This window comes from Trachurus trachurus, assembly GCF_905171665.1.
Source record: "Trachurus trachurus genome assembly, chromosome: 13".
In the NCBI taxonomy this organism is placed as follows: Eukaryota; Metazoa; Chordata; class Actinopteri; order Carangiformes; family Carangidae; genus Trachurus; species Trachurus trachurus.
The window spans coordinates 32034646-32055968 of NC_139892.1; the positions used below are offsets into that span (position 1 = coordinate 32034646).

General features: G+C 41.5%; 3 protein-coding genes across 3 annotated transcripts in view; all 3 read right to left on the minus strand.

Annotated features, from left to right (window-relative positions):
* Nucleotides 1-1016: 1016 nt before the first annotated feature.
* On the minus strand, nt 1017-13738 carry kpna4 (karyopherin alpha 4 (importin alpha 3)). Its single transcript, XM_083984909.1, has 17 exons — nt 13498-13738; nt 11281-11325; nt 11008-11097; nt 8804-8833; nt 8513-8565; nt 7357-7452; nt 6948-7033; nt 6410-6496; nt 6112-6281; nt 4523-4567; nt 4238-4369; nt 3684-3812; nt 2787-2891; nt 2598-2669; nt 2114-2276; nt 1915-2009; nt 1017-1597 (listed from the first exon to the last, which is right to left on the minus strand). Exons 1-17 carry the CDS (start codon nt 13564-13566, stop codon nt 1502-1504), a joined length of 1563 nt encoding a protein of 520 aa, XP_083841035.1. The 5' UTR covers nt 13567-13738; the 3' UTR covers nt 1017-1501.
* Nucleotides 13739-15240: 1502 nt separating this feature from the next.
* On the minus strand, nt 15241-16823 carry LOC310995462 (ADP-ribosylation factor-like protein 14). Its single transcript, XM_083984529.1, has 2 exons — nt 16339-16823; nt 15241-15656 (listed from the first exon to the last, which is right to left on the minus strand). The coding sequence occupies exons 1-2, from the start codon at nt 16651-16653 to the stop codon at nt 15351-15353; spliced, it is 621 nt and encodes a 206-aa protein (XP_083840655.1). The 5' UTR covers nt 16654-16823; the 3' UTR covers nt 15241-15350.
* A 1100-nt stretch (nt 16824-17923) lies between these two features.
* ppm1lb (protein phosphatase, Mg2+/Mn2+ dependent, 1Lb) overlaps nt 17924-21323 on the minus strand; it is a 49581-nt gene continuing 46181 nt past the window's right edge. The window contains exon 4 of the mRNA XM_083985117.1: nt 17924-20328. Coding sequence (XP_083841243.1) covers nt 19991-20328 — 338 coding nt within the window. The 3' untranslated portion in view covers nt 17924-19990. The remainder of the gene's footprint in view (nt 20329-21323) is intronic.

The following is a 21323-nucleotide window of genomic DNA, read 5'->3' on the forward strand; positions in this document are numbered from 1 at the left end:
TGAAAATTACACTGTATCCACAGCCTAAGGAAACTAAAATACCCTAAAAATAACTGTGCTATAGTTTAGTACATGCAAAGGTTATGATTCACAATCCTACGTGAAATGGCCATTGTTCTCTTCTCCCTTGGTGATAAGTCAAAGCTATGGCAACAATACTGCAAAGCAGTGATTTTGCTGTAAATTGAAGGACAAATAATTAAGTGTCACAAGGGGGAACAGGTCATTTGGTTGATTATAGTGATGGTGTCAGAATTTCACAGCATCAAGCCCATGTCTGGTGCGTAGGTTAGGGATCTGGTGTGAGGGTGGAATACGATCGTCGTCAATCACCTTTACAGAAGCAATGGAAACTAAAAGCTTAAAATAAAAAATATCATAAAAAGAAACACACTGGAGGCAAAAAGAAAAGCCCAAAAGCCACCATATGCATCTTAATACAATGCACTGCTGCTCCACACCTGCCATTAACATTGTCCAGTGTCAATTAATACTAACTTAACAATAATTCAAAAAAAAAAAAAAATCCTTGTGATGACGATGATTTTTCTCATATCCAAAGTTCTTCCTTTTAGGGATTTAGAGGATCAGCCTCTTTCAAAGGCAGAATTTCTTTCCTGAAACCTTTGATAACATCGTTGTTGCGTTTCTCAATTTTTGTTTCTCTTCAGATGTTGTATTTGTATCTTTTTCCCGTCTCTGCATGCGTTCTCACCCAGCCTTGCATACTCCCAGTCACGCACGCAGCCAAGCACACACAACTCATCCGTCCACTCTCTCGCACATGCGACACGCGCAGCCGGACTCCTGGCCCCGCCCACCAGGGGGAGAGGATGGTGCCCCATCAGGGCGTCTTGTTGGAGGAGATGAACCTGGCTCCTCAGCACTGAGTCCAGACATTCATACACAATGGGTCCATTCACACACATGTCTGATAGCGTGGCCGATTGGGGGAGGGGCACATTGAGGGTGGCGCCCTCTCGAGTCGGAGGACCGCAGAATTGTGATGGTTTGTGGTTCATCTCAGTTCATAATTATAGTTATATTCATTTCTGCATTTTGTTGTATTGTAATATTTCAAGATCTCTTGATTTCATATTTTTGGATGTCCTTGGTTCTCCCCGGGCAGACATCGAGTTTTTTTTTGTTGTCATTTGAAGTAGTTTTCCGAAGACGACAGCTCCAATAACACAGAAGTTATGTCGGCATGTCTCTCAACGCATTCGATGTAGATGTTTTGCTTGTTTGCAACATGTAGCCACTCATTCTCACTCGCACCCACTCGCCATCTCAAACTTCATTTGGGCTGGTTCCCCTGGAATGCCAAATGAAATCCACACATTTTTCTCTCAGATAAGATGCAGCCATGGATCCCACGAGCCAAGCACAATGGATCAAATTTCTCACACTCTCGCTCTCTCTCGCTCTTTCTCTCCTAATTTTTTTATGTTGAACAGAGTGCTGCATCGTGAACAAAACTCCAGAATACCCCAGATGCCTTCTAGAACTGGAATCCCTCGGCTGGCACGTTGGCTGAGTTAAAGCCGTAAGTTCCGCCCTGGATGGCCTCTGGGACGAGGGTGGTGTCTTCATCAATCTGAGGGACAGACAGACAGACAGCGCATAAAGACACCACATTAGCAATTTGCAAAGTAAATGACCAGTGGTGCTAAAAAAAAAAAGAAAGAATAATTCATGACCCCTTATGCTGGTGACCCCTGAATTACATAGGTGAAAGTACTGAGAAAAGTTCTCCAGCAGGGAAACAATAGCAAAAAATCCCATTCATCATGTTCAATTTAGTGATACTAAATTCTGCTGATTAACACAACTTGATAGTTATTTGGCGTTCAAACCAAACTAATACTTAGCTAAATGGAAAACTGAAGAGGTAACACACACAGCATTACTTACATCATCGGATGAGAAGAACTGATCAATAATTTCGTAAGCCAATTTGTAGATATCTTCATTTTCATGATTCTGCAGTTGCTCCACCTTTTCCAATCCTGTGGGACAAAAACACCAGTTTTCACACAACTTGATCAACAATCCCACTTAATTTTAATAAGCAGGAAAAACCCCTTAAAAAACAGTACTAAATGGATCTCACCTCCACATTCTTCAATGAGGTTAGCAATAGTTTCAGCCTCATCATCGGCCATCTTGAGGATATTGCTGAGGCCATCGAGGACAACCTGCACAACCTGAGCATCCTTCACAGTCAGCAGATTGCAGAACGGAGGGATCACCTGCTTCTCAATGAGGTGGGCCACCTGGAGACAGCAGATAGGATGATATGATCAGTGATATGACGAAGGATGGACATTCAATATGATATGATCAGTGATATGACGAAGGATGGACATTCAATACTTATTTGGATTTTTTTTTTTAATTTAGCCACTAAAAAAGGAAGGTCAAACTCATATTGGAAGTGATGTTTTATTCAGCTAATGACTTCTCCATTGCAGTTCACAAAAATCAAACGGTGTTCAGTCATGAAAGGCTGTGTAAGGATTAGCAGGTAAAGTACACAAAAAGGAAGAGGAGTCTATTGAGTTCAGGCTGAAGCGTAACAAAGAAAACATTCTTACCTGATCTTTCCTCCCACTTATTGTCAGGTTGCTAATGGCCCAGGCAGCTTCTTTTTGGGTGCCAAAGTCGCCCTAAAAAAAATAGATGCATTCAAGTTAGGAACACATACATCTGTTTACTCAATTAAAAACAGCATATCACCTGTTTATGCACTTGTCACGGTGCACAAAAAGCAGATGGATACAAACCTTGTCAAGCAGATGAATGATCATGGGGACTAGCTTGGCATCAATGACGGCCTGCACCTGCTGTTGGTTGCCTGCTGTGATGTTGGACAGGAACCACACTGCCTCCTACAGGACAGAGAGCACAAGTGACATTTTTTGTTCATTTGTTTAAAAAGTGAATACAATTGTTATTATCTAACTTTAAATGGCAGGTGGTTTAATTCTCAACCAGACAGAGAGAGGCGTTCAGGGAAATCACACTGTTGACTGTTATTAGAATAACATGACTGCCCATGCCCTCAATTGGGGGCAGAAAACACGTCAAAAACACATCTTTTTATATCTAATCTGGATCAGAATCCAGAGGGTCACTCAGAGAGTTTGCCCTCTGGTCGAGACAGAGTGCTGTGGGTGGGGCCAGGGCAATGTTGAGGCTCTAATCATCGTCCAGGTCACAAAGGGGGCCTCTTGTTTTATACGTGACCGGACTCAGATGCACTCCGATATCAGCAGGAACACATGGTCTCAGCACCCTTTGGCCACCAACCCATGAGATCACACACACATTCAATCACGTGCACACAGACTAGTAGCCACCCGCTCCACCCCCTCCACCCCCACTAACTACAACTAGCCAAGCCACCGAGGTCCTCTTCTTCGTCGTCGTTCGTCCTCGTTCGTCCTCGCGATTCTCCATGTTGTGTAGTCCTACCATTAGCTGTCTGTCCCCTCTATTATCTCTCACACAGCATTCACACTAGCACCAAGTCTCTGATTTCATCACCTCCAGACGACTGGTGTGGCAGTTTGAGATTGTAGCAAGTGTGTGTGTGTGTGTGTGTGTGTGTGTGTGTGTGTGTGTGTGTGTGTGTGTGTGTGTGTGTGTGTGTGGATGAGGAAGAAAGGAGAATATTTTACCTTGTTGATTTTCTCCTTCGGGTGAGTGAGCAGGGCAGGGAAGTGGCTGAGGGCATCACAGTTGAGCACCACCTGGGTCTGTTCATCTGTGCCGGTCACTATGTTTCCAACGGCCCTGAGGGCAGCAGTCTGGATGTGGAGAGGAAGTGTGAAAACAGTTTGATAATAATAATAATAATACCTATTTATACAGAGAGGATTTATTTCTACATATTTAAAGATGCCTGTTGCCTGATGCTGAATTAATCCAAAACTCAGGAGACAACATTTACTCAATAATTTGCAAGGAGAGTTTTTTTTATTTGTTATTATAAAAACATATCAAACTTTCATTAGTGCGATTTTAAAAGCTTACACACGAGTGTTTATCTATTAATGTTTCCAATGATGTGATATAAAATGGTACTAATAGAGCTGTTGGTGCATGGCCGTTTGTTTTGATGCATTATAAATTATAATCATTACATGCTGGTCGACTGGTTTGTAACCACTTAAGAATTCCCAGATCAAGCTGATTTCATTACAAGTGAACGGGACCTTTCATCTCTCCATACCTGAACTTTGACCTCTTGGTGACTGAGCAGAGGGACCAGGTAGGGGACGATGGCGGAGTCGATGACCATTTGGATCTGCTCATTCCCAGCGTCTGTCAGGTAGGACAGAGCCCACACTGTGTCTACCAAGATCTGGAGGCAGAAAAACACCAAAGCGTTGTAATAAATATATTTTTGCTCTCTGTACAGCTTTCATTAGATAATGATAATCTAGCAGGGGCTTTCATCTGGGAATACACCAGAGGGGCCAAGGCACCGCAGGCCGCTGAAAATTAGTATACTTACACTGACATCAGTGTGGTGGATCAACACGCAGAGAGCTGGCAGGATCTGAGAGGAATTCAGACAGAAGAAGTCATTAGGTGGAGAAAACGATGATGAAAACACATTGCTCCGATGGCTGCAGAGACGTTTCAGCAATACCCCCTGCACCTTCCTCCATTTATGTACCACACAGAAACACAATAAATGTACCCTAAATTTACTAGCACGGACCACTGATGGAGCTCTAATCCTCCTCGCTTCTCCCACTGTCAAACACCTACCAATAAAAACGCTCATCTTTCTCCTATGCTGGGAACACACTGCCTGTGTAGCTGCAGAAGCTGCAGAAAAGCACGTGTGCGTTCACACCCGCCACATATCTGATGAGCTGCCGTTATTGCCGGCTTCATCTCTCGACACAGAGTTTGCAGGCTGCTGGAATATTAGATTTCAGATTCAGCCCAGGCGTAGACAACTACAGTGGTAGGTAAATAATGTTTCTGGTATGATGCCGTTATGACATCAAAAGATCTTATTTGTGTCTATTTCTGCTGCAACATGTGTGCATCACATTTTAAAAAAAATAGGAAAAAATAAAACAGTGGGTCTAGATCACACCCATCAATTGTTTGTGTCCACTCTGACCCATTTACATGCACTGAAAGGAAAACCAAGGCATTCCACAGCTGGCACACACACACACACACACACACACAACACTTATCCAGTCTGTTCCTGCTTTTAGGAGAACCGTGAAGGTTTTCACTGTAGCCAAAAAGCAACTGATTTCTGAAAGTGCACCTGACATATTGTTGTTACCCAAAGTTCAAAAACATTTATCTGTCAATACTGGCTGCTGTAGAGACTCCACGCACTTTCCGAGCTCATGGCTAAATTTAGACAGTTTCCAGCAGCTTCTTTAGTGTTGTTCCTGATGGGGAGTTTTTCAATACTCATCCCTGTTTAGACTTTCACACAAGAACGGACAAGGACACGTTCAATCATTCGCAGCCATCCACTACAGAGGACAGCTTACTCCAAAAAATGGTTCAACTAATGAGGAATGTTTTCTTTAACAGGTCCATAAATTATAATTAATTTAAAAATAATCACCTCAGAAGTTTCCTGGAGTAATTACTGGTAAAACAGCGATGAGTGGCTACACTTCTAGTTTTTTTTTCTAACACAACTTTGAGACTTTTATTCAGAGGACAGCAGGAGAGCAAATCTTGTGTTTCTAATAATAAATGAACACATACTAAATCGTCACTGTGGTTTACACTGAGCAGTTTCTTTGATAGAAATTCATTTGAAAGTCAACATTAAACTTACTTAAGTGAACTATGTCTCCACCTTTCCTATATCTATTATAAAACTACAGGGATCTTTCCCAGAAACTTTAAAAAATAACAGACCTGTAAAACAAAGCACTGCTGAGTGAATGTATGACATGTAAACCACGTAGGAGTTGCAAATGCAGTGAGAAGGAGTATGATCCCTCACTGTCTCTCCACCCACAAACACCTACCATACTACATTTTAAATATCACCCCTTTACCTGAGGCACAGCTCACTCATTTTCTCCACACACACACACACACTGTACGCACCTCCTGGATCGTCTCCATGGGTGGTGGAGGGTCCTTGTGGCGGCACAGATTGACCATGACCCAGGTGACATTGCGGAGGAAGGTGATGGGGATGGAGGGACTGATGAAAGAGAGCAAGGGTTTCACCACGCCCAAGCTGATCACATAGTCTCTGCACTGAGGGCCATCACCTGGAGAGAGCGCAAACACACAGAAGGAGAACATGTAGTCTTTGGTCTGACTGTGTGTGTGTGTGTATGTATATATATATAAATAAATACTAAATAACACACTCGTGTTCACACCAGCAGCGACTCACCTATGATGTTGCCCAGAGCCCAGACGGCCTGTTCGCACACGTTCTGGTGAGGAGAGTGAAGCAGTCTCAGGAACAGTGGCACAGCATCTGCACATAAGGAGAAGATACATGTTGATTAATTAAAAATAAAAAAAACATCTCATGATCTGATGTGCTGCATATCACATGCACAAATTCGACGAGTGGGGAAAAAATAAAATCGATAACAGAAATGTTAAAGGAAAATCCATGACAACATCTGCTATTTGAAAATGCTTTGAATTGTATTTTAATCCCTTTTTACCGAAATGCAAAGCCATGGTAAATATAAGTAATATGACTGGATGCATCGATTTTTTTTTTTTTATGTTCGCCATCAACTGTTATTGAAGTAATTTAATAAGAAAACAATAAGATTACAGATGCAACAGACAAATATTTCTCAAAAGCATTGCCTACAAACACAATAAATGTTTAATATTTACCCTTGTAACATTGGAAAGATAAGAAATGAATAGCGAGCTGAAAATATGATGTGCTGTGATACGATGGCACTTACTGGACTGGACCACAGCTTGGGTCTGCTCCGAGGTCCCAGATGCTATGTTGGTTAGAGCCCAGGCCGCCTCAAACTGGAGAGATGGGCTAAAGAGGGGTGAGAGAGCACAGATGGAGAAAAGGTAAAAGTGAGTGTGATGGGGAAGGGGCATCCAACAGTAAGAACAAGCTGATGAGTCATTTATGTCCTACCACTCCTAGAAGGTGAAAACTAGGACACATTTACATAACTGCAACACTGTTCACTTGTAGGCTGGGCTAAACCCTGTTGGCTCATTTACATAACTTTGAAGTGTACATACACTTAACATGATCAGGGGAAAAAGGGCTAACTTGTACTATAATTATCTCACATGAAAACGGGATGATTCACTGCTCCATGCGGGCAAACAGAATTACAGTGCGCTTACTTGTCGTCTCTGTCCAGGCAGTGGACCAGTATAGGAAGGATCCCGGACTTTATCAGGTCATCTATGGGAGGGTTACGGTCACTGGACAACAACTTCCTACAAAAACAAAGGGGAAACAGAAGACCATTATTCACGCTCTCATACCCACATAGCTTTACTGATGCATACCAACAAAAAGAAGCAATTACAGACGCACAGAAACAGCTAAAGAATGTGAAGTATCTCCTCCCTGTCAGTCAGTCAGTCACCTAACTTATGACCCAGCGCCTACAGGTGAGGTGTGATGACATCTTCAAAGTGTCAAACTAATGCTGCAGGGTAGGCACAAAATCAAAAACAACCATAAATCTTGGAAGGTTAAAAGGTTTCCTGAATTCGACAACCTTGTACACCTGACCCAACTTCTAAAAGAGCTGAACTGCTGAACTGCAGTGTCATTTACAATGTCCATTAAGCAGACTGGGCTGACTTACTGTAAATCCCTGCTGTCTAACCAAACTGGAAAAAACATTCAGCCCGTTTAAATTGCAACACTGACCCTGTATTTGAGAGCCCATCAATTTTATTCAGAAACCCTCTTAAGACGAAGTGTAGGTGCACCAGATCAGAATCAGTCTTATAAAAACACTCGGGAACCAGATTGATTACACATGACACAAAATAACCTTGATATTAATTTCAGAAGTAATAGGTACCATGATGTAGTGTAAGTCATTTACAAAAATGCAGTCTTAAAATATTCAAAATCTCATGCTGTCAGATTAAACTAATCATTTAGCATCTGCAATTTTAAACATGTGTATGATTTGGTGGATTATACAGATTGAGTTTACACTCTGCAGACAGATTCGGTAGCTTCTTTCCTTTTGAATTCACACTAAAATCTCTAGAATATAATTCTGTGGTTGTTGGTCCCCTTTGTTTTCACACCATAAACAAAATGCATCAGCATCCGTCTGCACCCATGTATAGACTGACAGCGTTGCAGTGTACGCAACAGGCTAAATAACCCGATCTAGAGCGGTTAGGTGTGAAAGAGCTCTTCAAACTGTGATCAACAATTTTACATAATGAAAAATCTGTTGTTCAATGGTTGCGCAAAGACAAACAAACATTTAACTGTAGGACTTAGGAGAATGGAGGATTGTGGTCCTACCTGGCAGCCTGAACAGCGCTCAGCTGGACGCCCTGGTTATCACTGGTGGCATTCTACAAAAAAATAAAAACACACGTTCAAGAAAAGTAATACGCAGCATTTAAAATAAATAATTATGTCTCAAAATCCAAGCAATGTTTTTTTTTTTTAAAAAGACCACTTGGAGATGACCAAGCTTCCTATTTGTGTTAAATTATAATATAGTTACGCTGCGATCAAGAGTTAAATAATGATGCATAATATACACAGGGATCAATATGTATAGATAAATATATCAAAAATCCAACTTACTTGTACTATTGCTTCAAGAGAGGTGTTTTGCTGAAAAAAAGGCATTTGGAAAAGTTAGCGACACAAAATCACACTTAGACACGTTTGTAAAACACATGACGAAGACCAACAGTTACAAAAGGATCCGTACGTAGTCGATTTTAAACTGGTGGTTTCACAAGAAAAGGTTAACACTGGTAACACAGCAGTGACCATTAGACAAAAGCCATTAGAGTACTCTGAACCATAGCAGGACCACATGAGGCGAGCCGATCTGTTAGCTTCTTGCCCTGCATTAACAACAGTTTTTCCTAAAACTGCTTTTGAATGTGACGTTGACAAAGCAGGATGGACGGTCACATAAGCAGGCTGGACATCGAGAAATGTCAGCAGGACAAATTAGCGACTTGCATTCTCGATTGAACCAATGTGGTGTTGTTGTATAACAGTAAGCAGGCTGGTCGTGCAGGCCAGCATTCAACACAATAGTTTGCCAACTGGCAACCTCACCTGGTCCAGTACAGAGAGTTCAGAGGCCGGTGTAGAGTAGACTGCCTCTGGTAGAGACCACGAGTATCATTTTCAATCAACAAACGACCGTGACTTTGGGCACTATTGAATAAAGTTGGCCAGTACTGCTGCGCTGATAAACCAGCAGTTACAGCTAATTGCCTGTGCACCCTCAAGTAAAGTGGAGGCAGGGGACTTGCAACAGCCGACAGAGTAGACCAGAAAGAAAAGGCACTCAAACACAACCCTGCATGCAAATATGTGTCCTTGCAGCAGATTTATACTGTGTATTTACATTCCATGACTGTGAAAGGAGATTAAAAAGATAAATGGGGAATAGAGAAATTAAAAATAGCAGAGACGAGAACTCAGACAGGAAAAAGAGCAAATAGAAAAAGAAAGCTGAGAGACAGGGAGGATTTAGAAAACATCTGCCATGTCAAAAAAGGGCATCTATTAGTCTCACAAGCCGAGAGCCCCAGATTATTCATTTTGAGAGAGCTAACCACAAAATGGGCAAAATAATGAAAAAGCGACTGTCCTCCAGGCAACACAATCAATGAGTTATTTTAGGCCGACTGAAAACAGTCCCACAGCACCAATTGGTTTGTTAAGTATTTAAACTAGATTGGCCGGCCACACTTTCCCACAAAAGCCTCTCTAATGTCTTGCAGTGAGTCAGAGCAACATGTCATTGTTGATATATTGCTAAGCAGCCCACTTAGAATCAGCCCTCTGCGTCCCACCGGGCCGTTACTGTGATTGAATCTCTGAACTGATGAGTGGCCATTTTAATCCAGCAATGCCACCGAACTCAGAACCGTAGAGCTGATGGGATTCCTGATTGATCCGAGTTTCTGTGTTGTTGTTACTCTAAAATATGCCCGTTTCATGTCTGACAACATCGCATACATTAAGACTGAGACATTTACTGCTGAGCTTGAAGCCACTGGGGTGCCTGAAGCTCAACTCAGAAATGAAGGACCCCAACAGTATGCTGCACATATAGCCACAATAATGCATCACTACTTTAAGTACAATCTTTATCAGTTAATATTTATATGAATTGATATGTGCCTCAGAAAGCCCAGATTGAAGGATCAATTGCAGGCTAACATGTCCAATACAAGCCACCATGAGCAGAACTATTATTACCAATTATAATAGTTTTGTTCCCTGATGCATTCACTGTACCTTCTCTCTTTCATCTGAAAGTGACAAATAAAACTCCACGCTGGGGTTGGTGTGGAGATCACACAAGCTGGCAACAAGCAATACTCCAAAAGAGGAAGTTTCTCAAACAAATATTGTGACCCAAGGAGCTTAGACAACATCCAAAAGGGAGCACAACCCCGATAGTTATACTAGGTGCATTGTCCCAAACAGCCCACAGAGAGACAAACTGCATGTTTGTTCGCGCTCATACCCCACCCAACAGGCACTGGGCAAGGAGAGCTAAGGAGGCACCATCACATGAACAAAACGTCACCATGTCCTAAACCTCCAGAGTGTTTAACCAGTGAGACGAACCTAATGTGAAAAACCCCATGGTCAAACAGACTTTATACGCCAAAGTCATCATTCCTACAGCTGCTGTGAGACCTTACAGGAGCTGTACACTCCTCTGCTGTAGGGACACAAGTCCTAAAAGTAAAAAAATAAATTGACTTGATTTTCTGGTGAAAGCACACATTTTGAGAGAGACACAACCGTACCGATCTGAAATCTCCGTCGACATCAGAGTCCTCGCAGATGTCCTCATGGGGCACATTTCTCCTCTTCAGAAGGTGCTCATCTCTTTTGTTCTGTGGTGCAGGGAACAGAAAACATTACTTGATGCGTACTCTTGAAGAAATTAAGGATAATTTCTGTGTCTTTGAGCACGTTATTTTAAAGATAACAATTCAATTCTGTTTCAAAAAATTGTAATTACTGAAAGTCACTGGGTGTTTGTAGGTGAAAGCACAACGTAACACAGATGCGATTACCTTTCTCAGTTCCACAACCACCTCAGTCCTCTGTCTTCTCATAGTCTGTAGGAGAGATAGCATATCAACGTTATACAACATACAGGGAACTTTAATCATAACCGGCTTTTGGCTCAGAGAGTTAACACACCAGCTAAGACATTAAGTCCAGGCACAGTCTGTGATCAGGATTCAGTTTATACAACCAGAGCCGACGAGCAGTCTCAGTCATACCTAGAGCATAAAGTCAACAGCCCACACACTGCATATGACAGCACCCAAACACACTTAACACCGGCCTGACCTAATATGACTCAGCTTAAGTTACCGTGAGACCAAACCATGTGTCTTGTCCGCCAACACTCACTGTATTCCTTAATACAGCTTTTTTTGTCAGGTTTAGAAAAACATTCAACACTGAAATAAACTCGGTTGCTACTTCATTAGACACGTCTGTCTAACTAATACAGCTCTGTGATGACTCCTGCAGTCCTGACGGGCAAAATGTTCCAAGTTTTTGTTGAAATTCTGGTCTGTGGTCTTTATTAGAGGCCTACGTTGTTTGTGTCTCTTCTCTTCACTCATGTTGCATAATAATAATTAGTTTATCTAATAATAATAATTCATTTTTAATTAATTTTCAACTCTACACTTACACTTTAATTTATATTCACTTATTTTATGTTATGTTCTTGTGCTGTCTATGCTCTGTTGTTACCCGTTTGTTTGTTTTTTGGCGATGAGCTACCTGACATTTGAATTCCCCTGTGGGGATGAATAAAGTTTTACTCTACTTTACTCTAGTCTTCCCAGCACTGTTGTTATATGTGTGTTAGACAAAATATAAGAGACATATCTGAACATACATACACCAAACTCCAACCTCTAAAATCCCCGTGAAGTTGACTGGCCGCCCCTTGAAAGCAGCAACTTCAACGTTGCTGAACATTGAACCCTTCAGAGAGAGAGAGAGGGAGGGAGTGGGGGGGGTGTTTGCTGCAGGCCTGTTGTGTTGGACTGCACTGGTTCAAGATGGCTACACTCAATCAACGGACCACTGAATAATATAGCTTTATGATGAGTTTAGTGCCGCTGTAGCTACAGTTGGATGTTAAATCTATCCATAACGCCTGTGTGTGTGTGTAGAGGTTTTAACAGGCTACCACCAGGCGAGGCGGCTCTCGGCCTAAGTTACCGGGCTGAAGCAGCGACTTGTCAAACAGGATGTGTGAGTGTATCCTGCATCTGGAGCGAGCCCGCCTGAAAACAACCCCATCAACCTGGTGGTTTTCTGCTGAGGCTGAACTCCCCATGTTTAAAAAATGTTACTGTGAACTTGTTTTTAGGCCCAGCGTGTGTAGTTAGCGCTTTGATCCGCCTGTCATGTGGAGTCGACGCGTTAACCAGCTGGTTGTGATAACCTTGGTTTACCGAAGCATGTGTGTGTCACCGTTAGCATCGCAACAACGCAGGAAACATATAACATTTAACACCACCCCACGATGTAATAAAACAGACAAGAAAAAAGAGAGAGAGAGGCAGGTAACTGGCCAGCACGGAGACCGACTGGTTTCCGCCATTGTTTTTGGTGATAAGACGGGGGAGGGGTGGTACTGCAGCCACCACCAGCAGCACCACCGAGCTCAGCGTTAGCAGCTAGCAGCACGCAGGTCGGCTAACTAACTGCAGCATCAAAATAACGCTAATGTGCCGCGTACAAGCAAATCTCCCACCAAATACACCCAAAGACACCCCGAGGGCCAGCTATGTGTGCTGATGGATGTACAGTAATCACGTTGAGAAGCTAACACACCGAGCTAAATCGTCCCGGCGGGTGATATGTCTCACTAAAGGTAGCATGTTCCCCGTGTGGGCCTGGCTAGCATCGGGCTAGCAGCGGGCTAGCATCGGGCTAGCATCGGGCTAGCAGCGCGCAGCGGCCGTTGAACTCCTCTGACATGTTTTATAACCAGCGCGGCGGCCGTGCGGCGTTACAGAGAAAAACCCCGTGAAACCATCGAGGGGGGAAACCGCCAGGCCACGGCCGGCGACCTAAAAACGGCCGGTCCGTCGAGGCCCCGGCCGAGGCTCCGCGCACCAAGTCCCCGATGGGGTAAATTAGAAACGACGTCACAGGGCAGCCGGGCGGCGGAGCTGGCCGACAGCGGAGCGGCGGCGGCGGCGAGGAAAACAGCACATCACCGCCGCCGCCGCCAATCTGCGAAAAAAAACTTTTACCTCCAAATCACGGCCCTTATTCTTGAAATTCTTCAGCCGCTGGTTGTCCAGTTTCTCGCTGTCAGCCATGATAGCAGTTGTGGTTGCGGTAAAATACAGTTAACTGGTGAATTTAGCTGGTGAGCTACAGCTACCCCCTTTTTTTCTGGTTCCCTTTTCTCAGCCTTTCGTTAGCGGACTATTTTTTACAGCTCTGTCCGCGGTGCATACTGGGAATGCCGGTGGTGGAGGGCAGCCTCGCTCTGGCGTGGTGGAGGAAGGGTGGGGAAATCCCCTGTACTCTCATTGGTTTCACGTCCATCTGCAGGGTGCGCCACATAACAACACACAATAATATTTGAATATCACATTCAAGCACAATTGACATCTATTACACAAAGTGATTTTATTTTATTGGCCTGCGCTTGCTCAGCTGTGCTGCAGTTTATAAAGAGATGTTCCTCATATTTAGAGTTGCCTGCATATGCAGCAGCTCTTATTACATAAGTTAATTATTTAATAGAATATAGACGTACTTACAATATTGTGATTATTTAATAGCTCAATTTTTCTTTTGCTGGGTTGTCAAGCAGATGTCTTATAATGCCATAATATTACACTGAATTAAAAATTATAGTTGACTTTAGTAGTTTTAGTCAAATTCTACACTTTGATATTTATTTATTTTATTTTATTTTTTTTCAAAAAATGTTAGATAATTAACCACTCAAACATACCGGTAAGTATGATTTGATTTTTTTTTCAGCAGTTTGCTTGAATAGCAAACCTCCATGTTTACACATTTCCTTTGTCTTGCAGGTAAAACAAAAGGGACTATTGTGTGTTAACAATACACTTGGAAGTCATCCACTTGATTGGATATACTCAGGCTGCTGAAGATCCATTTGAGCTTTAGCTGAACTTTGAAATGTATTTTTACACAAAACAAAGACCATAGATTTCATTTTTTACAGTCTATGTTTCACCCCCAGTCTTCAACACTGAAATCACTATGACTCTCGAAATGTTCATATTGGCATGAGGGCCTTGTTGAAAAGGTGGGTGACTTGATAAGATGGGCTTCTCTCATACAGGCCCAATTTCAGGATTTTTACATACTGTTACTTTGTTGTAAACTTTTATTTGAAGGATATAAAAACATTTACTGGTGACTTTATCACAGAAACTCAAAAAGACCCGCTTCACTCAAGTCTAGCTATTTTGTAACAACTTTATTACAGTTTATTTAGTACAACAAATAGACAAAATAATACTCAAAGAGCACATTTTATTAAACATGTTCAAATGAGCTGACAGATATTTGATACAATAAGATCACTTCAGGATTATATCTATTTGAATTGCTGAAGGACATCTGCAATAATTTAACATTATTGTAAGGAAACACTGATAGTTTCCAAATGATCAAATAAAGCTTGTGTGAAATAGTAAGCATTTGACATCTTTATGTTAATAATAATACAACAAATAGGCTACTGCACAAATGGAAAAGATAATTTCAGTTTTTTATCAGTGAGCTTCCTGTGGACAGTGTGTACACTGTCAGAGTGAATAGTCTGGGAGACATGTTCACTGTTTTCTCAAAACTACCCTGATGATCCAAGATTGCAAACAGAATCCTTGTGGTTTATCATCAAAGACACGTTCTCTTCCCCATGATCCAGTTAAAGATATAACTTCTGGCTGGAGATTAATGCTAATCACCGTGTTAACGTCTTCTTTCTTATTGCTGCCTCCTCTCATTTGATCTTACAAATGCCACAGCGTGGCCACTTGCCAAAGACTCGCACAGTTAGGCGAGAAGGGATCCAGCACATAGCATGAATGAAACTTCAAAAAAACATTTCCATCCATCATCTGCAGCAGATCAGCTGTTTCACAGCTGTGATACTGAGGCCCTTTGACCTCATCTTAACTTTAATGTCCTCTTGAGTCTGTTTCAGCGGGGTCTTCATTAGATAGACCATCCTCCTGAAACCTTCTTCCAGTCCCATGCCGGTGATGGCTGAACAGGGCTGGATGAACCAGGCTCTGCCCTCACACAATCCTCTTAAGTCCAGTTTCAGGCAAAGTGCTTCTGGGCTTAGTGCTCCTTGAAGGTCCTGTTTGTTAGCAAAGACCACGAGGGGAACTCCTCTGAGACTCTCATATCTCAGCACCTGATGAATGGAGAAAACAAAGTAAAGAAACCTGTACAGTGTAACAACAAGATATCATGAATCTTCTGATGTGTTTGCTATACATCCCATCACATGAACACTTTACTTTCCCCTGTGCAGCATTCACAACAATATAATAACCCCAATGTTACACAAAATCCTCATTGGAAATTATGATACAATGTTATACAATTATTATCTGATTATTAATAGACCTCTCTCTCAAATTCCATTATCTGTGAATATGCATTTAATAGTAAAATAAGTAAAAGTAAAATTGCTGGACGCACTGAAAGGTCCATTCTCAATCTGTGTGCATAATAATAATAAATCAAGCTGCATAATAATAATAAATAATAACTTTGATTTATATAGTGCCTTTCAAGATACCCAAGGACGCTTATTGGAATATACTATACTGAAATATGCAAACTAGTTGTGATTGTTACAAAATCTTAACTTAAACTCAGACCTGAGATGAGTGCTGAGAAACTCTTCCCCCTTCAGGACACAGTCCTCTAGTGTCAAAATGTGCACAAACGTCATTTTGCACAGTGGAGGTCAAACATCCATGTGAAATAATAATAAGCAAAACACATTTTTAGATTCTTAGATATTAAAATTAAATGAGGGTGTTCAAGTAAGGTGTATTTCTTAAAAAATAATTGAATATTATAAGTACCCTATGGAGTTCCTTGCGGGCCTCCCCCAGCCGCTCCTCATCCCAGCTGTCCACCACAAACACCAGTCCAGCTGTATCAGTATAGAGATGCTTCCAGTGGGGCCTCATCTTCTTCTGGCCCCCCACGTCCCACAGCGTCAGACTGGGGCTGCTCCTGTCGGTCTCCAGCGTCTCCACATTGAAGCCCACAGTTGGCACCGTTACCACGTTCTCATTGTACATGAGTTTGTAAAGTAGGGTTGTCTTCCCTGATCCGTCCAGGCCCAGCATCAGTACCTGTGCATGCTTCTTCAGCTTGGATCCAAACATACCCATGGTCCAAAAAATGCAGGCTTTTGTATATATCCAAAAAGATCTGTCTCTTTCCTCGTCTTCTTATTCTTCTTGTGTGACTGTAAACTGAGCTGCCTGCTGCCTCTCTACTGTCTATCTGCAGGCTTAGTGTGTCTGGTCTCTTGTGGAGGCTGCCTACCATCAGTATGCTTTATGTACACACAAGCATAGTGATCCCTCCCCCTCTGTTGTGTTGGGATTCCTTCAGTCGCCTGCGTGGCTTTCAGTAAAGCTATTTATATCTAAAATGACGGTGCAACTAAGTGGGGCGACAGACATGCAGTTCTCTGGTTTCCACAGCACCGTTAGTGCCGTCACATCACACCTGCCCCGGATCATCATACACACCAGCAGCCAGGAAGTCCATGTTTGGAGGATTGTGTTTCTTCCTGCCTTGATATCCCATAGCAGTGACATGACTGGGACAATTTGGTGGCCTTGCATGGTTGATGGGCAAATGTGGTTTTATTTTTAGAGTCATAATATGAAGAGTGCATGAAGCTCCAGGGGATTTGATAAACAACCAGTATAATAACAATAAATGTAACATGATGTACTTTTCGATAAATATCTAGAGATTACATTTGATTTCTCTACTGGCTGACCTTTGATTTGTTTGCCCTTATTAACTCTGTACGGCCAGTTTAATTTAACCTAGACTTCTAAACCAGACTGCTGCCTAATTTATTGATTTAATATCTGGACCTGTCACTAGTTGTTGTGGCTGATCAGTCTTATTACATGGGATTCAGACAACTTATTTTATTGACCAATTTTATTTGATTAAACTCACACTGGTCAGATAATCATGGAAACAGTAGCAGAAATAAATCCAGTTTATTGCCCAGCCATAACACATACGTCGTGGTAAATGTGGACTTCTGTGATGAACATCCTCTAATCACCCAGCAGGTGGCACAGGCTGACCAACATCAGACTGAGTTCAACGTCACAGTCCCATTTGCCTTTTCTCCTTAAACACAATTTCTCTCTTAAACAAGATGAATCAAAAACAGAGCAAAGAAGTAGAGAAAAAGAATGAGCTGATCATGATATTTGATGGTAATACTGATGGTTTGGTTGAAATCTGTACAACATCTCATTTTATCATTAAGGTCATTATTCATCTTTAATTTGATAAGGGATATTATCACCACACAATATATACACTACATAATGATACATCTGCTTGAGCTCCATTTCAGGCATATTTTCTTTATTACCAACAAAAACAAATGAAAAAGAAAACAAAAATGATATGATCATTTATTCATTTTAATGTTACCTTTTGATTTACATTTTTAAAATTTCTTAATTCTTTTCTTTACAGTTTATTAAAGTCAACAAAAACAAGTACAAATGCCACATAAACATTCTGTAACGTACGTCAGCGAGGGAGAATGTGAACTGAAAAAGCACAAACAGTTTTATCTGGCATATCTCTGAAGTTAAACAATCCAGGAACAGGCGCATTGCTTTCTTCACTGCTATATAAACAGCGGAGGGGTGATACTAACATGGGGACAGTATGTACATTCATCTTACAATTTCATGTCTCTTGGAGACATTCTTTCAACAATGCTATTCTACATGTGAGTTAACAAGGTGTGACACCGAGGTCGTGCAGTGTGCAAGGTATGATCGACTGCATTACATTAAAAACTGACAAGTAGTTTTGGCAGCAGACTTCATAACAGGAAATGAACAGTTAAAAAAATAAGGCAACAATAACGCATTTCATTCAAAGGCTTGTTACATTGCAGTTCAGAGAAACTGAGATAAAACAGTAATGATCAGGATGAAAGACTTTTGTCTTGACGTAAATGACATTAATACAAGACACTTCAACAGTAAGTTGTCAGTTTGAGCACATTTATATCTTGTGTGGATTGTAGTAAATGATAATGCAGGAAAAGTCAGATCACAGAATAGCATGTCAATATGTAAATAAGGCCTTTTTAAAAAAAAATGGTTGTACATCCTACTGTAAATCCCTCGATACATATTAACATTATAAATCTCATCACCTTCTCTTACACATTTGACCTAACATTCATTATATAATCATTACTTTATGAATGAATCAATAATAAACAGCTTTGGTTGCAATGTGGTTTCACTACAGTATCACTGCATAATCTAGAAATGTATTACTGTAAAAGACTGCATTACATTTGTTTACCCATTTAAAGGGACTCTTCATTAGACATTGACATGCTACAGTATCATCTGACAGTTACTACACAATCAGTAAGTTACAGTCAGATCCTGATAAATTGAGGCTGGACAGTATAGTGGTAGCAGAACAGACCAAAACTAGCCTCAGCTTTTTTTTTTTAAGTTTTAAAAGTTATCAACAATCAAAACAGACATGAGACTTTCAGCACAGAAAGTATTTTTAAATGGATGATGACATTCAAAAACTAAACTCACAAAATGGGGCGACTCACTTTACTCAAACACTTAAATCACTCTCATGTCGACAATTCTCATGTTGAGCAGATGTGATATAACAATGGTCGTCGGTTCTATTGCTGTACAATGGTGATATTTGAACAAGCATAGGCATATTATCATTTGCACTGTTCATGTATAAAGGGAATAAATTCATATTCATGATTTGCACCAGTGGCATGTGTCTGATTGAGGAGAAATGTAACCTGCCACCCAGTTAAATATTCAGTGAAGTCACTTGGTAGATGGTTAATACTGTTAAAACGATGTGGAAATCATTAGGAAACCAAAAGTATGAAATTAGTGGTCACAGATGTCGAGTGAACGACATGGTGTTTGAGATATGGAAGTGGAACTCCATGCGATCATGTGTGCACTTTTAATCTGTCGTTATCGTCTGTACAATGAATCTGTTAATGTGACACTTTGTGTGCAGGTTTTAAGACGGACATCGATCACCATGCCTCCTCTCACTCACACACACACACACACATACACACACACACATTTGTACACTCATAGTCATACATACAAATGGGTGCAGAATCACGGGCGTACCCCATAGCTGCACAAAGCTAAACCTGTTTATTTGCATAACAGTGACTCAGCTCACATTACGGTGTCTCAAAGATATGGCTAAGCCTTAATGAAAGAAAAGTATCACTTTTACAGCAGGAAAATTAAAGGAGGGGGGTGGGTGGGGGGTGGTTTGATGCATCGAAGAACTAACTTCTGGAAATATCTGTGATAGAAATAGTTCTTGCTCAAAAACAATTGCGGGCTTGGTTTTTTAAATCTTTCATCTTATGTCTAGTCATACTTACAAAGATAATATAGATATTGCATGTGGTAGGTGGTTGATCTACTACTCGCTGGCCTTGCCTTTAAACTTCACCACCATGACTGTGATGTTGTCAGGGCAACCACGATAGAAGGACTGGAGGACGATACTCTTGGCACCAAAGTGAGGCTCATTCAGTCGTTCCCTGATGAAGCGAACGGCCTCCTCGTTGCTGAAGGTGTCCCACAGGCCGTCGGACGCCAGGATCATGAACTCCGGCTGCAGCTTGTTCAGGTCGAAGGACATGATGTCGGGATCGGGGATGACCACGTTGAGGTTCTTCAGAGGGTAATCGCCCAGAGAACGCGACATGGCCAAAATGCCCTGGACACGCCACGAGCCATTGAAACTAATGAAACCACCTGAGGAAGAAACCAGAGGAAAAATGGTTGGAAAATGAGAAAGCAAGCAGCGAGATGTTGGAAAAATAAAGAAAAAACGGAGCACAAGAGAGGAGAGGGGAGGTGTTAGAGAGTGGATGTGTTGGGTTAGGAGTCTGACAGAACAGGAAGGAGAAACACAAAGGTAAGAAAAGGAGAGGAGAAACCAATGTCTTCTAAAGGGTGTTACTCTGACCATAACACAAAAATAAGATGTATTTTTCTCCCTCTGAATCAGCTCATTTCCACCTCATTTCTATCCGGTCTGAGGCTGCTGTGTTCACATCAAAACGCAAATCATAATAATAATGATATGGATGGGTGCCACTGACATGTTTTCACTCAAACCATGCTCACATTAATGCTCATGGAATGAATTGTTTATGTTGGATCTATTTCAATTCATGTCACATCCTGTGAGTACAGCTGCGTGCCGTTCCTTGGCTCCGACAGAGTCACACGCAGGGAATTGTAGTGGAAAAGACTGGATAAGATGAAGACTTCCATACTAGGTCAGGATGCCTCCCTAGTTCTTCCTGAACAAGGCCATAGCCAGGGTTTTTAGACAAACTGAGGTGGGAGTTCAGGCCACTGTGGGCTATAAAATATTGGTGTCAGCCTCCCAGAGAATCCCATTGTGTGTAACTTTCTATTATAAACTGCACTTAAGAAACTAAAATCCCAAAGCAGAGGACACGGCCTCTGTATCCTCAGTAATGGCTACTTCACCTCATTTGCTTGCTGCCTTTATATAATTATTGGGAGATGTCATGTACCAAGTGAATAAGAAACAAAAGCAACTTTAGACACTGCTAACGTCTAAAATACTATAAGGTATTAACCTCAGCAGTTAGCAGCTGCAGACAGTTGTAATGATTATTACATTAATGAACTATGATTTCTGCACTCACATAATAATTGATTGATTATTTATCCTACTGTTGCTTGTATTTGAATATTGAAATCCATTATTTTAG

Coding starts and splice junctions, on each gene's coding strand:
- LOC310995462 (XM_083984529.1), bottom strand. CDS start 16,653: ATGGGTATGTTTGGATCCAAGCTGAAGAAGCATGCACAGGTACTGATG. Junction 15,657..16,338: donor CCCGCAAGGAACTCCATAGG/GTACTTATAATA, acceptor TCCATTCATCAG/GTGCTGAGATATGAGAGTCT.
- kpna4 (XM_083984909.1), bottom strand. CDS start 13,566: ATGGCTGACAGCGAGAAACTGGACAACCAGCGGCTGAAGAATTTCAAG. Junction 2,892..3,683: donor CGAAGGAGAAAATCAACAAG/GTAAAATATTCT, acceptor TCTGTCCTGTAG/GAGGCAGTGTGGTTCCTGTC. Junction 2,277..2,597: donor TAAGTGGGAGGAAAGATCAG/GTAAGAATGTTT, acceptor TGCTGTCTCCAG/GTGGCCCACCTCATTGAGAA.